The 13,763-nt window shown below is 49.5% G+C and overlaps 2 protein-coding genes across 6 annotated transcripts in view; both read left to right on the top strand.

The window, feature by feature from the left end:
* LOC128887377 (uncharacterized) overlaps nt 1–10,778 on the top strand; it is a 41,009-nt gene extending 30,231 nt beyond the window's left edge. The window contains exons 2-6 of one of the 3 annotated variants that reach the window (XM_054143206.1): nt 3,810–6,857; nt 6,933–7,183; nt 7,565–7,981; nt 8,363–8,765; nt 8,911–9,235. In XM_054143206.1, the coding sequence (XP_053999181.1) occupies nt 3,824–6,857; nt 6,933–7,183; nt 7,565–7,981; nt 8,363–8,765; nt 8,911–9,095 (4,290 nt within the window). In that variant the 5' untranslated portion in view covers nt 3,810–3,823 and the 3' untranslated portion in view covers nt 9,096–9,235. Of the gene's footprint in view, nt 1–1,841; nt 2,732–3,809; nt 6,858–6,932; nt 7,184–7,564; nt 7,982–8,362 lie in introns of those variants that run through there. The other 2 variants (XM_054143205.1, XM_054143204.1) reach the window with 2 other exon arrangements.
* A 2,050-nt stretch (nt 10,779–12,828) lies between these two features.
* LOC128887382 (ral guanine nucleotide dissociation stimulator-like) overlaps nt 12,829–13,763 on the top strand; it is a 43,694-nt gene continuing 42,759 nt past the window's right edge. For 2 of the 3 annotated variants that reach the window (XM_054143220.1, XM_054143216.1), the window contains exon 1: nt 12,830–13,394. In XM_054143220.1, the coding sequence (XP_053999195.1) occupies nt 13,365–13,394 (30 nt within the window). In that variant the 5' untranslated portion in view covers nt 12,830–13,364. Of the gene's footprint in view, nt 13,395–13,763 lie in introns of all 3 variants that reach the window. The other variant, XM_054143215.1, reaches the window with a different exon arrangement.

The following is a 13,763-nucleotide window of genomic DNA, read 5'->3' as shown; positions in this document are numbered from 1 at the left end:
TCGTAGAATCGATCCTGGAACTACGAAGGCGTTCAAGGTTGATCCGCAGCCTTCGGGCATGTCGTTTTCCAAGAGAATCTCTCGCCTCGGTGACAGCGCATCCTGTCACGGAATTTCGTTTCTGGATCATCGGGACTTCCGATGCAAATCTGCTACTAAAGCGCGGTAGGGTAATGATAAGAATGATATAGTCGTTTGCTTTATATCCGCTTATGTAACGACGGAAACCTGTTTTGTATACGATCTACGTCAGTGGTTTTCACGGTATTGTAAATTTCTCTGTATCGTGTCAACATTGGAGCAGGAACGAATTTAATCCGGGTACGTTTCGATCGTGTAATCAAATGTAGAAGAATCGTACAAAAATTGAAAACAAATAAACAAACGCATCGTATTTGGTTATTTCTGGAAACGGTTTATGCGGATAACGTCTCGAAGACAACGTTTCGGGGAGGCTGGTCAATCGTTGGAGTCGACGGTGATACGTGGCGATTCTACGCAGTTACCCGCCGATCTTCCGTTTCCCCGTTTGTAAGCAAACACTCTCGAATTGGAGGTTGAGAGTCTTAGAATTCTGCGCAAGGAATGATACGCTCGCGACGTAACCGTAGCTAGCTTTCCACCGATCGTGCTCGATAATCGTCGACCGTTCGCGAGCAAGTGTAACGAGGTTAATTTAAATAACTGGACGTCTAGTCACCGAGTCACGAGTGTTTCACGTGCTTAATTGTTTTTCGGTCGCTTCGTCGTCGTTCTAATTAATTACCTTCAAAGAGAATAGCGTACTATACAAATTTGTTATTTTATTAACCGACTTCGAAAGGAGGAGGGTACTCAATTCGACATGTATTTTTTTTTTCTGCAAATGTTATAACACGAACTTTACTTTCAATCTGTTTTATATGCTTACATATTGTTTGCATTTCGTAGGTTCTTGCCTTCTTGCACATTCGAATTTCCTATAAATGCATAAAGACATGCATAACACGTTCGTACGTGAACGTGTTAACATTTATTTCTTTAATTAAAAATAGTAAAATACAGAGTTGTCGGCGTCGAAGAACGCGACAGCAACCCTTCACGCTTCCTATGAATCGTAAGGCGTCCTCTAAACCGAAAGACGTAGGTTCAGCGGGTCCTACCATTTCACGAATGCCAAACACTGACCGGAATATAATTCCGTTACGGGAATTTCGTTGAAAATGTCGTTTAGCTGGTTTTCGATTCTCCGTGATTCAATTGGGGGACCACGAGACAAGCTCGTAACACGAAGCGAGTTGTAAATACCTTTCGTTAATAATTTTACTCGCTCGCGTACGCGTAGGCGTAGTCGACGCTGCCCACTCGCCTCGGCGCGCAAGTGTGCGCGGAAAATAGAATTACTCTAGAAAGGCCGCAGAATTTCACCGACGAGTAATCAATGACTCGCTCTCGCTCAGGGAATCTCGTTCCCGTGGTCGACGCGATTCTCTTCGTTTCTCTTCCGATTGCTTTCCGTTTGGGTCGCGATAAATGCCGACCGATTGAAGCGTTCGCACGGTCCTAGTTTCGGGAAAAGCTCGAAAATAGCCGAAGATTGATCGACCGGTTTGTATTCCGGCTTCGATCGGTCATTGAGAACCGCTGGTTACGTTTCGTAGCCCCTAGTACACCGTATTACACATTCACGAACACGTACAACGCACACGCCCACGTACCAAGTACGCGCGTACTCTTCGTCATCGCGACGGTGTGGGTGGAACCGAGCGGAGTCGAACGCGGCCGAGCAACGTCCCCGAGCGGAATCGTCATCGACGCGGGGTCGCTACGGCTCCGAACTCCGCTCACTCTGCTCCGAGCTGTCGAACGCGACGCACGCGCCTCCGCTTCGCTTTCTCTTCTCTCTGCCGACGAGTACTCTTCTTCGCTCGGAAGGCATTCTTTTCCCTCGCTTTCTCGCATAATCGTCGAAGCACTGGGATTCAGTCTTGTCGCGATCGTCCAGCTCGTCTCGCTGCGACGCGAGGCCAACTATTCTTCTCGAATTTTCTCGCGCCACGTTTCGGATTTTTCGCCCGTGAGACCGGCCCGGCCTCCTGCTCTTCTTCTCGCACCGATCGCTCTTAGGACGCTCCGTGTTCAATCTCGCACGGCCGACTTCGATCTTCGCGTCGTGGACCAGTTAAATCGTTGCCAGTTCTGCGAACATCGATCACCAAAGTCTTTGTCTCGCGAGGCTTGTGCGAGGGAAACCCCATCCGTGGCCTCTTATTGCTTTGCGATCTTCGGTCGGGGAGAGCAGCTAAATCGTTCTCAGTTCGGCGTACATCGATCTCTAGACCCGTTTGCCATTGTTCCGCGCGAAGGGACTTCGGTTCATGGCTGTTCGCAAACGCGTTCCTCGAACGAGCTCGTAACTTTGGAGCGTCGTTAACGTCGCAGAGTCGTTCCCTCGAAGGAAGCCCGAACTCGTTCGCGTGGCTCGAGGTGGGCCCCAAGGAATTGTTGCATGTTGTGCGGCACGGGGCCCGTGCGGTTGTCCTCGATGGAGGACGCCGTTCGCTCTACGGTACTCAGGGACGGGCGCGTTCGCGAGCAGAATGGAGACAGCTGGCGTTGCGAGACGACTTAAAGCCTCTGGGATAAGAGATCGTCGAGGTTCGAGGGCCTCGTGTTCGGAGATTCGGGCTTCGCGAGAGGACCGTGTGGTGCGGACGGTGGTGAAGGGAGCTGAAGAACGTGCGCCTCGAAGGTAACGGGACAAGAGAACGTAATCCGGAGACGAAAAGAAAACTTAATAACAACGATAGGCTGGAACGGAGAATTTTATTTACTTATTTATTTTCGATAATAACTTGAAAATCGGTTAACCGAAGACGAGGGCCCTTTCGCACTTGACTGGTCGTCGAGTTCTCCGGGGTATATAAAGGGTACAAGGTGCGCATGGTAACCGAAGGCAGACAGAAACCTCTCCCCCTCCCTTCCCGCTCCGTACCCCCTTCTCCGTCCGTTCCTGCCAGCTTTGAATCAATAATCTCCGGCCAGGATTATATGCCGGACCCTTTTATTATGGTGGCGCGATAAGAAAGTCATCGACGGGTCCCGGGGGACCCTACGAGACCATCCTAAACGATCCGATTCGTTGGGACGATCCGAAGACGCCGTCTTCCGGCGACTTGCTCGCGTATCCGTTCTAGCGTCGATGGTGTGCGTTCCAGCCGTGTCTTTCTTCGTTCACCGACGCGCGGTATCAGCGCGCGGATTATTGATCCCTCCATCCTCTTCTCCGTCCCTTTGCTTATGATATTTCGAGGAAAAGAGGCAATGCGGAGAATGTGATTACCTTGAAACACGCGGAAGGGTGGGGGTTTCGGGGCGACGAATGTAACGCGGATAGCTACTCAACGAAACGACGCGACCATACGAACCGTTTGTCGTGGGACTAGGCCCCGCTGTGATACCTTTGTTTTCGTTTCTTTTCTTTTTTTACTCCGATTCGAAGGGTATATCAGTCTTGACTCGCGTTATTATTTTTGGCATGCTTGACAGGATAATGCTTGTTGACAAGCTTCGCGATGCTTGCCAAGGCTATTATCGTGTCAAGCATATTTTTATAAACAGGACTTTACTCAAATTATTATGATTTATGTTCTTTCGTTCCGCCGATAACAACGATAAACTCGAGAAGTTCGTTGGAATGTTCAGAGTGTATCGTTACAGCGAACATCAGTTAGTTAGTAATATTTTCGTGCACGTATTCATCTTTTCATTTACAGTTTTCAAGTTTGTCTTCCATCCCGTCTAACGAAGCCGTTTTTTCTCGATCGCAGATTAAACGCTCCAGATGGAATCGCCTTCGGCCCAAGAGGATTCCAGCTCGATAGAATCGCGGGGAACGGTGGTCGCGTCGCCGACGTCGTTCAAGACGGAGATCGAACGCACGAAGGCCGGCAGTGACGCCGGGGACGCGCGCGACGCCGCTGGTCAGGCCGACGACGTCGAGGGATTCGTCGACGTAGCGTCGCGCGAGGCTTCGTCCGAGGTCTCCGACGACGCTTCGACGGAATGCCAGTCGCGGGATCGGGACACGTGCCCCAGGTCGTGGAAGGATCGGGACGAAACCGAAGACGCGAAAGTAGAACTCGAATCGAACGAGCCGGTCGGCCGGAGCGACTGTTGCGAAGGAGCCTCGCCGGTGAAATATTTGAACAAAGAGGAGGGTATCGCCGTCAGTTCGACGCCGGTGTCCAGAAAGAGGCCGGCGAGCGATTTCCTGCCCATCAACGCGGAGATCAAGCGAATCGGCGTGGAGATCCCCGAGAACGAAGCCAACCAATTGCGCAGCGACGTGAGGAGGATCTCCCCGGTGCTGGTGAGCCTTCGAGAGCGTACCCTGGGAGAGATATCTCTCTCCTCGGACTCGTGCATCTTCGACGACGACTCCAGCGGTCGGTGTATATCTAGAAACAGCCGAATCTTCGACGGCACCCCGAGCCCCTGCAGGATAACAACGAACGGTAGCCTCGATGGTTGCGTGCGAATCAGCCACGATCCCGTGGCACCAGACTCCGAGGCGGCGCACTGTGAACGCGCTACCAGCGCAGGGGACGCGGTGGGTTGTCGCAGGAACTTCGAGTACTCCGATGCGTACATCGACGAGGACTCGTGTTGTTCGCTGCTCCGCGACAGCCCCGACAGGGAGCACCCTCCGTGCCAGGAGAAACAGTGCGAGGAGCCGGTGGAAGCGTGCGCGTGCGACGACAGTGAGTCCGCGGACGACGCCTGCATGACGGGGAAGAACTCCAAGCAGTCGCCCGAGCGAGCGGAATCGCCGAGCGGATTGACGCCGGACAGAAAGGACAAGAAGAGTTCCAGCGCTAAGAAGAAACAAAAGAAGAACGTCGCGGACGATGCTCGCGGCGCGGACACGACGTCCGACTCCGAGGAACCGACGGAGTCGTGTTTTGTTCAAAGGTGCGCTCAGGAGGGTACGAATGTCCAGGAGACCGAGCTCGAGGACCATTCGAAGAAACAGGTGGGCTCTCCCGTAGCAACTAGGTTGACAACGCTGTCCGTCGAAGAGCATACTGTAAAAGATTGCAAAGTGATGCTGGAGAGGGTGGCCTCGCCGTGTCCAGCGAATACCACGCCGATGAAGGTTCTCGAAGACGAAGGAACATGTGCTACACCCGTTGCGAAGCTCCTGGGGGTGGACGAGGAAGTCGTTCGCGCTTTTTCGTCGACCTCCACGGGGAATCTACCACTGGATAACTTAGACTATCAATCTAGGCTCGAAGACTCGACGCTATCCGAGCTCGAACCTCCACCGAAGGAGTCGTGTTCGATTCAAAGGTGCGCTACCAACGTCCAAAAGACTGAGCTAGAAGACCACTCGAGTAAACAAGAGGAACCTCCTGTTACACCCACACCGAAAACGCCTTCTCTAGAGGAACAGTCGCTGTCGTCGAATGCTACGAAACTGTGCACGGTGATGCTAACGAGGATCAGTCCGGCACCTGTAAGAACTGTACCGGATATGTGTGTCAAAGATGAACATCCACTTCCTGCATCCACAACTGTTGCAAAGAACCTAGAGAACGACGAGGAAGACTTTTCTGCCACCTCGTCGTTACCCCCCACGAACACCCCACAGTCGGACAGCGTCGACCCACTAGATACATCTGGTACACCCGAGAAGACAGAACCATCCACTGATCACGATCCAACAGAGTCCTTATTGGTCCAAAGGTGCGCTAACGAGAATGTCCAGAAGACTGATCCGCAGGACCACTCGGAGAAACAGGTGGACAGACCGAACACTCCCGTCGACGTACACTCACCGTCGTCGTACGCTGTAAAAAAGTGCACGGTGATGTTGGCGAAGGTAACGTCGCCGTCTCCGGTGAAAACTGTTTCAGAGAATGTTGTCAGCGACGATGTAGTATCCAGAGCCGTTATAAAGAATCTTGAAGAGGACGGGAAAGTCTTCTTGTCCTCAGCCTCGCTTTCCACGGAGAGTCTACCATCGAATAGCCTAGATTCATCGAAGGTGCCGCTCTCTACACCCGAAGACACGGAACCATCCGACCAGAAAGATCCACCGAAGGAGACGTGCTTCGTTAAAAGGTGCACCCACGATGTCGAAAAGACTGAATCAGAAGACCATTTGAAGAAACAATCGGTGTCTCCCATGGTAACCAGGTCGAAGGTGCTGCCCGATGAAGCGCAGCAGTCGTCGTCGGGTCCTGTAAAGGAATGCAAAGTTATTCTGGCAAGGGTGTCGCCGAAACCGGTAAAAACGGTGGTGGAGAAGCTGGTAAAGGACGAGACTGCGTCCAGAGCTGTTATAAAGAGTTTGGGAGAGAACGAGGAAGTCGTGTTCACCTCGTCGTCGCCTTCAACCGAGAATGCACCGCCGTTGAACAATCCAGTCTCGTCCGAGGCGATACCAGGTTCGCCGGAGTTGCTGGAACCTTCCGCGGAGGTTCCAGAAGCCGTGGACACCGAAACGGAAACGGAAACTGGCTCCGACAGCTCCGAGGTGTCCGTGACGAACGCACGGCTCCGTGGCTGCGACGACGACGCCGTTTCCGACCAAATCTCCTGCCCGGAGAGCGAGTCCATGTGCTGCATCGACATCCATCCGGAGATCATAACCAGGCTGGAAGCGGAGAGACCCGAAGCCTTCACGGAAGATTCTGCCGAGAGTCTCGCGCTTGCCACCGGTGCTAGGGACGAGGTCAGGTCGGATGGAAGCGACTCTGGGATGGGGAGCGAGATCCCTGGCGATCCTGGACCTGCGCCAGCTCCTGAGAGCGACTCCGAGACGTCTTTCTTGGATAGGATACCGGATGACATTCTGTCCGACAAAGAGAAAGGTGAATATTGCTCCTGTACGAATTTATGTGTCGTCTGAATGCGATACAACAAAGTCACGTGGCATTGTTTTACAGTCGTGAATCAACTGGACTCCTTCGCACCCACCGTTGCTGCTCCAGATACGCCGCAGACACCGCTGGCGACCTTCCCCAGTCCATCGAAGAGCAATTTAAAAAGGAGATTGACGGATTGCATGGAGGGTGCTCCCACTCCGAAAAGAAGCAACACTGAGGAATCCGTGAAAAAGAAACGGAATATTCAGTTCGACGCCGTCACCGTGTACTATTTTCCCAGGGCGCAGGGCTTCACTTGTGTGCCTTCTCAGGTGAGCACACGAATCTTTTCTTTGCAACTCCATTACGAACTGAACCTTGCTAAAAACTATTAGCTAAACTGGCATATGAAAGTTTCAGTTTCCTTCATTCTTTGTTCATCTTCCCTTTTAACACGTTGATCACGTATTTCTGAATGTTAAGTATAGGCAAAAATAAATAAATGTTCGATCACGTAGTTTCCAATAGTCTAGAGACGGACCTTAAACACAGTAGGAATTATTAAGAATATTAATTCGGCGGTCAAAGTGTTAACGGGGTTCTCAAATTCTGTGTTGTCTTGCCCCACCTCCTTTTGTATAAATATTATATCATCGTTACGTTATCGAGTAGGTAAAATATGGTGTACTAAATCGATCGATCTTTCTGTTTAGGGCGGCAGCACTCTGGGTATGAGTGCGACGCACACCCACGCCGAGAGGTTCTCACTGTCGGAGCACGCTACCGAGCAGAGGCGAATCCATCGCGCTAGGTTGGCGCAGCTGCGTTCCGAGCGCGCTGCGAATTGCGTGGTCGAGGCTGCGTCTAGTTCGGAGGACCCCAGCGACGACACGGACGAGGAGCAAAGCGATACGGAGGAGCTGGACATCGATAGTTATTACTTCCTGCAGCCTGTGCCTACGTGGCAGAGACGAGCCTTACTTAGAGCAGCGGGAGTACGTAGAATAGACGCCGTCGAGAAGGACGAGTGCCGCGACATTAGAGCCAGCAGAGAGCATTGCGGTTGTGGGTGTAAAGGGTACTGCGATCCTGAGAGCTGTCCTTGCAGTCGAGCCAACGTTAAGTGTCAGGTTGGTAGACTAATTGTTCGGAACGTCAACGTCAAGCTCCTGTTTAGGCGGAATAGGATACTTTGCACACCTTTTTTCTTTTTATACATTCTTTTATCAATGATTATAAATATTGCGGACAGACATTTTGGTTCCATCCCCTGGCGATGTCACGTGTCACGATTCGCGCCCCTCGCATCGCCCTGGTGACGCCACTGACCTACAGACGTGAATGTTTTACGATGAATTTTACGAGAATCTAAATATACGCGGTAATCAGAGGTTCTCAACACGCGGTTCTCAACCAGTTAACATAATATTCCTTTCGACTGCTTACCGTAATTACGTCAACCAACGTTGAAACACAAATTATGAACGGGGATTCTGGTCGTTATTTTTCAGGTCGACCGAGCGGGCTTCCCATGCGGATGTACGCGCGACGGTTGCGCCAACAGTTCCGGCAGGATCGAATTCAATCCGGTCCGGGTACGGACGCATTTTATTCACACGCTGATGCGGCTAGAGCTTGAGAAAAAGCAACGGGATGAGGAAGGTACGGATCATGACGTTTCCGACAATCAGAACGGCAGAAGTCCCTTAAGGGAAATCAATTTAGGATCCGTAATGGAGAACAGAAACGCGGAGTGCCTGAGCGGGGGCGGTTTCACGACGTTGCATTACGAGAATCACGACGCTGCCGACGGCGGGACGAATTGTCAGCCAGAGATACCTGGCACAAGAGAAGATAGCTTGGATCTGTACGCTATCAGGGACGATTGCTATCCGAGCGAGGATACTGTTGACGGTACGCAAGGACCTCAAAGGAAACTTCATCCTGAGTTTAGTCAAGCTTTTCAAACGTTCTCGAGCCAAACGAATGCCGGAGTGAACTTCCAACAGCCTCCTTATCAGGACTACCAACCTTACGCTAACCTTCCTTCCACATCTAGGGTGCAATTCCAGCCACAGTTTCAAGCGGTGCCAGGAAATCCCGGGTTCTCGCATTACGCGCCTTACGGTCAAGACAGCGGATCGATTCAGGGAAACTGCCAGGTTCACCCCGGGCAGCATTCATCCGGTTACGAAGCTAGCTTCGCCCAGGACGAAACGACCGGATCGCAGTACACAAATTTGAACTCTGTGCAACCTATGAACGCTGTCCAGCAGATGGGCAAACTGGAACCGTTCTCGGAACTTCTGTCCGGTAGATACTCGTACTACGGCGAAATGGAACCACAGGCGCACGGTACTTACCACGGAAACGGTGCGAAGGTCGAGGTGGAAAAGAGCCAAGGTAACGAACAACAATCCGAAAGTACGGAAGAGTGCGACGAGAACTTTGGGGAGATCATTAAGAAGTCGATGGTCGAGACTGTATCCGCCTAGGTCGAACTGTAGATACGAAGAATCGTCTGCGCGCGCGTCGAAATGTTTTTTGACGCGTGGCGATTCGATAACGAAAAAATAGAGTAATTTCGACGAGTCTTTGGTGCCGTATCGAAAACCTCGCGAACGAGACGAACGATGTTTGGGAGGGTGGGAGGGATGGCGGGGGGACGAGGAGGTGCCGAAACTCCGATCAGTTGTCCTTCCGTGAGTTAGATAAATCCGAGTATATTGTTTACGTAATTCTCGAGAGGAGTTAAAAGTTCTCGTCGGGTATCACTCGCGGTTAACTATGACGAGTCCCGTGGATGTCGTTAGAAAAATTACGCGGCTACGTGTGCGTCCGCCCGGGATGGAAACGCGAGACGTCGTCCTTGTCCGTTCATAGAAAAATATTGTTGATTACTCAATCGTACGGACCGACGAGGCGACGTTCTCGGTGTACTGTGACGAGAATCCGGGGCCGCCAATTCGGCGATGGATTTTCCGGGAGGGGGGAAGGTCTTCGTCGAAAATCTTCATGAACGATCTCCTTGAAACGGCAAGGATTCATTAACGGAGTTACAGAAGAAATTCAACGAGGTTGTGACCAAGAAACAACATGGGATCAGCTTAGATTGCAGTTTATAATACCTTAACTTTAATACTTTAATCGTAGGATCGCGGGTTGCGCGTCTTTTTAAAAAGAAATAATAATAATGATAATAAAAAAGAAAAAAAGAAAGAAAGAAGAAGAAATAAATAAAACAATTTTCGTATTCGTGCGACAGCTGCAACAAGCGCAATCGTTGTGCGTTTGGAGGGATGGCATACGATCATATATACACGGAAACACACATATTTGTACACAACCACGAAATGTGAGCGATTGTGATAACTTTGTGCATGTGAAAATGCAGTTTGCCAGGCTAATTAGGTTAAGGATTAAATTATGGGACTTTTTTATGCCAGTTAGTAGGAGATCGAGTTCGAATGGTTTTTCAATCAACGGCTGACGGTAAACGACGATAGAGAATAGATTTTCATCGTCTTGTAACTAATGGACACAGTGAATGCACAACGCATGGCGAATACATACACGTTTATAGTGCGAGAGAATTATGGTTGTCTGGCATAAGCAAGCGCACGCTGTCTACAGAACACGTAATGTTAAGCCCTCGTATATTTTTTGTTTTTGTTTGTTTTCATTCGTTTACACAGCACCTTGAAATTGCCGAGAACCGTTTGGTATCACGCACACGTATAAAGATAAGGACTCGAAGAGTCTTCGATGGGAATAATAAGGTTGTGTGTGTGTGTGTGTGTGTGTGCGTGCGCGCGTGTGTGTGCGTGTGTGTGCGCGTGCGTCTTCTTTTTTATATCAGAGAGTCCACACGCTCGAACGGTCAACGGCTCAATTTTATTCCTCAATCGCAATTTCAAGGTAAACTTCGAAATAAAAAAAGAAAAAAAAAAAAGAAAAACAAATGAAGAAGAAGGAAACCCGCGCGAATTTCTTTCTTTTGTTACTGAATGACGAAGTCTGACGGCAAGGTTGCCTTACGCGGACGTTCTTTTGCACACCCATCGTTATTCACCTTGTAGATTTTCAGACACAGACCTTTAGCATCCCGGGACGTTGATCGCTATACCCCACGATTAATTGAAATATTACACGTAAGGAAACAATGATACTGACGATAGTATTAAATTTATACATACTTACCGGACGTGTCAGCTCCCGAGCACCTTTGACGGTCTTCTATTTCCGTGTTTTACACTGTGTTCATCGTCGCTGATTGGTGCCTAAATCGTTACGTTTGTTGTCAGTGTACACGATAAACGTAATCTCATGTTTCGAAAATAGAAGAGACGAAAGGGAAGCGTAGGTACAGATAATTGGATACGTTGCGAGGGACGTGACACCTCCTTACGACATTAAAAATATACTATAAACTACACGCATGTAAGTAACTTTTAGAGTATTTGAGTAAAAAAAAAGGCATACATAGTTGATAGCGTTTTATTAAATGTTGTGAAAAAGTCTCTTCTTTGTCGTGTAATGTGTTGTCTCATTGTGTGTATGTCTTTTCACAATTTTGTTTCATTTCCTTACGTTTAGGCCGATAATACCACGATCCCGTACCATCATTCATTTTTTTCCATCGTCGTTACGTCGGACGTTGCTCAACATAAAACTTAATCGTGTTCGTCGTGCTACTTTCCAACTTTCCTGGTATTTTCCATTCCATACCATACGATCCTGTCGCATCAATAATTCGAACTATAACTGTACGTCTCCCGTCGGAAGTGACTTCCGCACAAGCGCATTCCCTCCGTTAATTAACCCTCTGTACTTATTTAATATTACGTTTCAACGTAACTACGATTAACTGGCGTGCGTCGATATCCATACGAAATCGTTGGAAAGCAAATTATTTTGTTGCGTTGTTTGGCACCGAAAAGTGCAAAATTAAAAGGGTCAGGATTATGAATTACTGCTTAGCAATTTAATGCAAAAGTAGCCGAGAATTAGTTCCGTATCACTTTCTATTAATGACAATTACTATAATTTAATGTAAGACTGAAAGATCAGCGAGCTTCCACAGGAAGGTCGAGATAAAGAAATTTTTAGTTCGAATTGGCACTGACTCGCTAATAAGTAATTGATATTCCTGATTGCTTTAATCTTCAATGGCGTACGTTAAAAGAAAAGCGTGATTCAGTAGTTGTAAAAAGCATTTAAAGCTATATCGTTTCCCTTTTATAACGGTAATACAAACGTTTCATTAAATCGCCGTACGAATTTCCCTCACGCGACGAATACGCGCGCACGCATCCGTCGAATTACAAAATGGCGCCCGTAGCGGGAATCCTGCGCGCGTTGCCGCGCTGTTTATATACAGTATTTTCAAATTCGCGTACCAAAATTCGAAAACACCGCTCGCTTGGACAACCGACCTTCGCTACACGGAAAGCAATAATTTATGCAACGTTACGGACGGGTAAGATAATTTGTTCGTAAAGGTATGGATTCCCCCTTAATATTCGTACGTCAGGGAGTGGGGATAACGCAGTGACGTATCTAGGTTCATTGGGGCCTGGAGCTATCGAGGGTGCCTTTCCTGGAATCTTTTATAACAGCTCTTTGGTAAACGATTTACTTTGGTATAACAATTGGACACTCAAACAGAGTAACCCGAGAATATTCTGAAATAACTATTACGTGTAGTATCACATGTACAGTTTTGCGTGGGGGAAAACTCCAGACAAAAAAATTTTATCGCTCGATGCAATGATTCTAGAATAAAACGAAGGAAAGATTAGTTTACTTAAACGAATCACGATTTCGTGAAGAAGAACGGATACTTTGCTTGCATCCTCCGAATAATAAACGAAATCTTTCAGGGATTATACCGCGTAGAAGCTAGTTAATTGCTAGCTCCGCCCCTGGTAGGGGGAGGCAAATGGAGGGGGCACGGCATTAGCAAGCTGTTGAGTCGAGTGCTGCTGGAAGTTAGCGCCTGTCCGTGAGTCCGTGCGGAGGTTAGTTTACATCGCTGCGTGAAAATTTACCATTCGATCGTTCTTTTCCCCTAAAAATCGCGAAAAAGAGGGCGCCAAGATAAACTCGCGCGGCGTGCAGTGCGAACGTAATCGAAAATTCCGCGTACGAGTTTCGTGAGAACGGGCGATAGACGACGGCGTGCCAGTGTCGTTGACGTTTCGTGTGTCAGTGTCCTCTCCCTCTCTCTTACGCGTTCGTCCTTTCTCGTGTTTGGCGTCCTTTTCCGTTCCCGGTCCCTCCACCGCGTCGCCGTCGGTGCCACAGGCCGCGTCCCGTCGTTGCTGCAATGCCAGATGACAGGTGCGAGGCGGTACCACCGGTGTCTGCTAACGAGTCCTTGGAGTGTCCTGCGGATTTAGGATACGCTGCAGAATGACGAGCCCAAGGTTTTTCTACCGGAAGGGCGGCGAAGAGGATCGAAGACGACGACCACGACGAAGATCTCGAATTCCCTCGCGCTAGCGGTGGGCTATGAGCGCTGACAATGGGGACGACTCCTTGGTAATTATCATACCTTTCTCTTTTTTATTGCTCTCTCTTCGGGCCGTTTCTCTGTCTGTTTCGCGTCTGTAACGCGGCCGAATCGGACGCGGGTTGACAGCGCGCGAGCACCGCGGAAATTAATCGCGAATTTGAAAACTCTTCTTGCTGATGCAACCGCGTCGCGGACGGAATAACCATCCGGTTACCATCCCCCGTGTCACGTGACACCTTTTCAGAGACGAGCGATCCTAGGGAACGGCCGCTTTTCTTTTCGCGCTCGAATTCGTCGGGTTCGAGAAGCATCGAATGCCTGGAGAAATACGTACTTATAGAGCTAACGTTTCGGCCAATTATTGGCTTCCTTCCGAGGGGCGGGGGGGGGGGGGG

The sequence above is a fragment of the Hylaeus anthracinus genome, unplaced genomic scaffold (genome assembly GCF_026225885.1).
Source record: "Hylaeus anthracinus isolate JK02 unplaced genomic scaffold, UHH_iyHylAnth1.0_haploid 11985, whole genome shotgun sequence".
NCBI lineage: Eukaryota > Metazoa > Arthropoda > Insecta > Hymenoptera > Colletidae > Hylaeus > Hylaeus anthracinus.
This window is presented reverse-complemented; position numbering and strand designations above follow the sequence as displayed.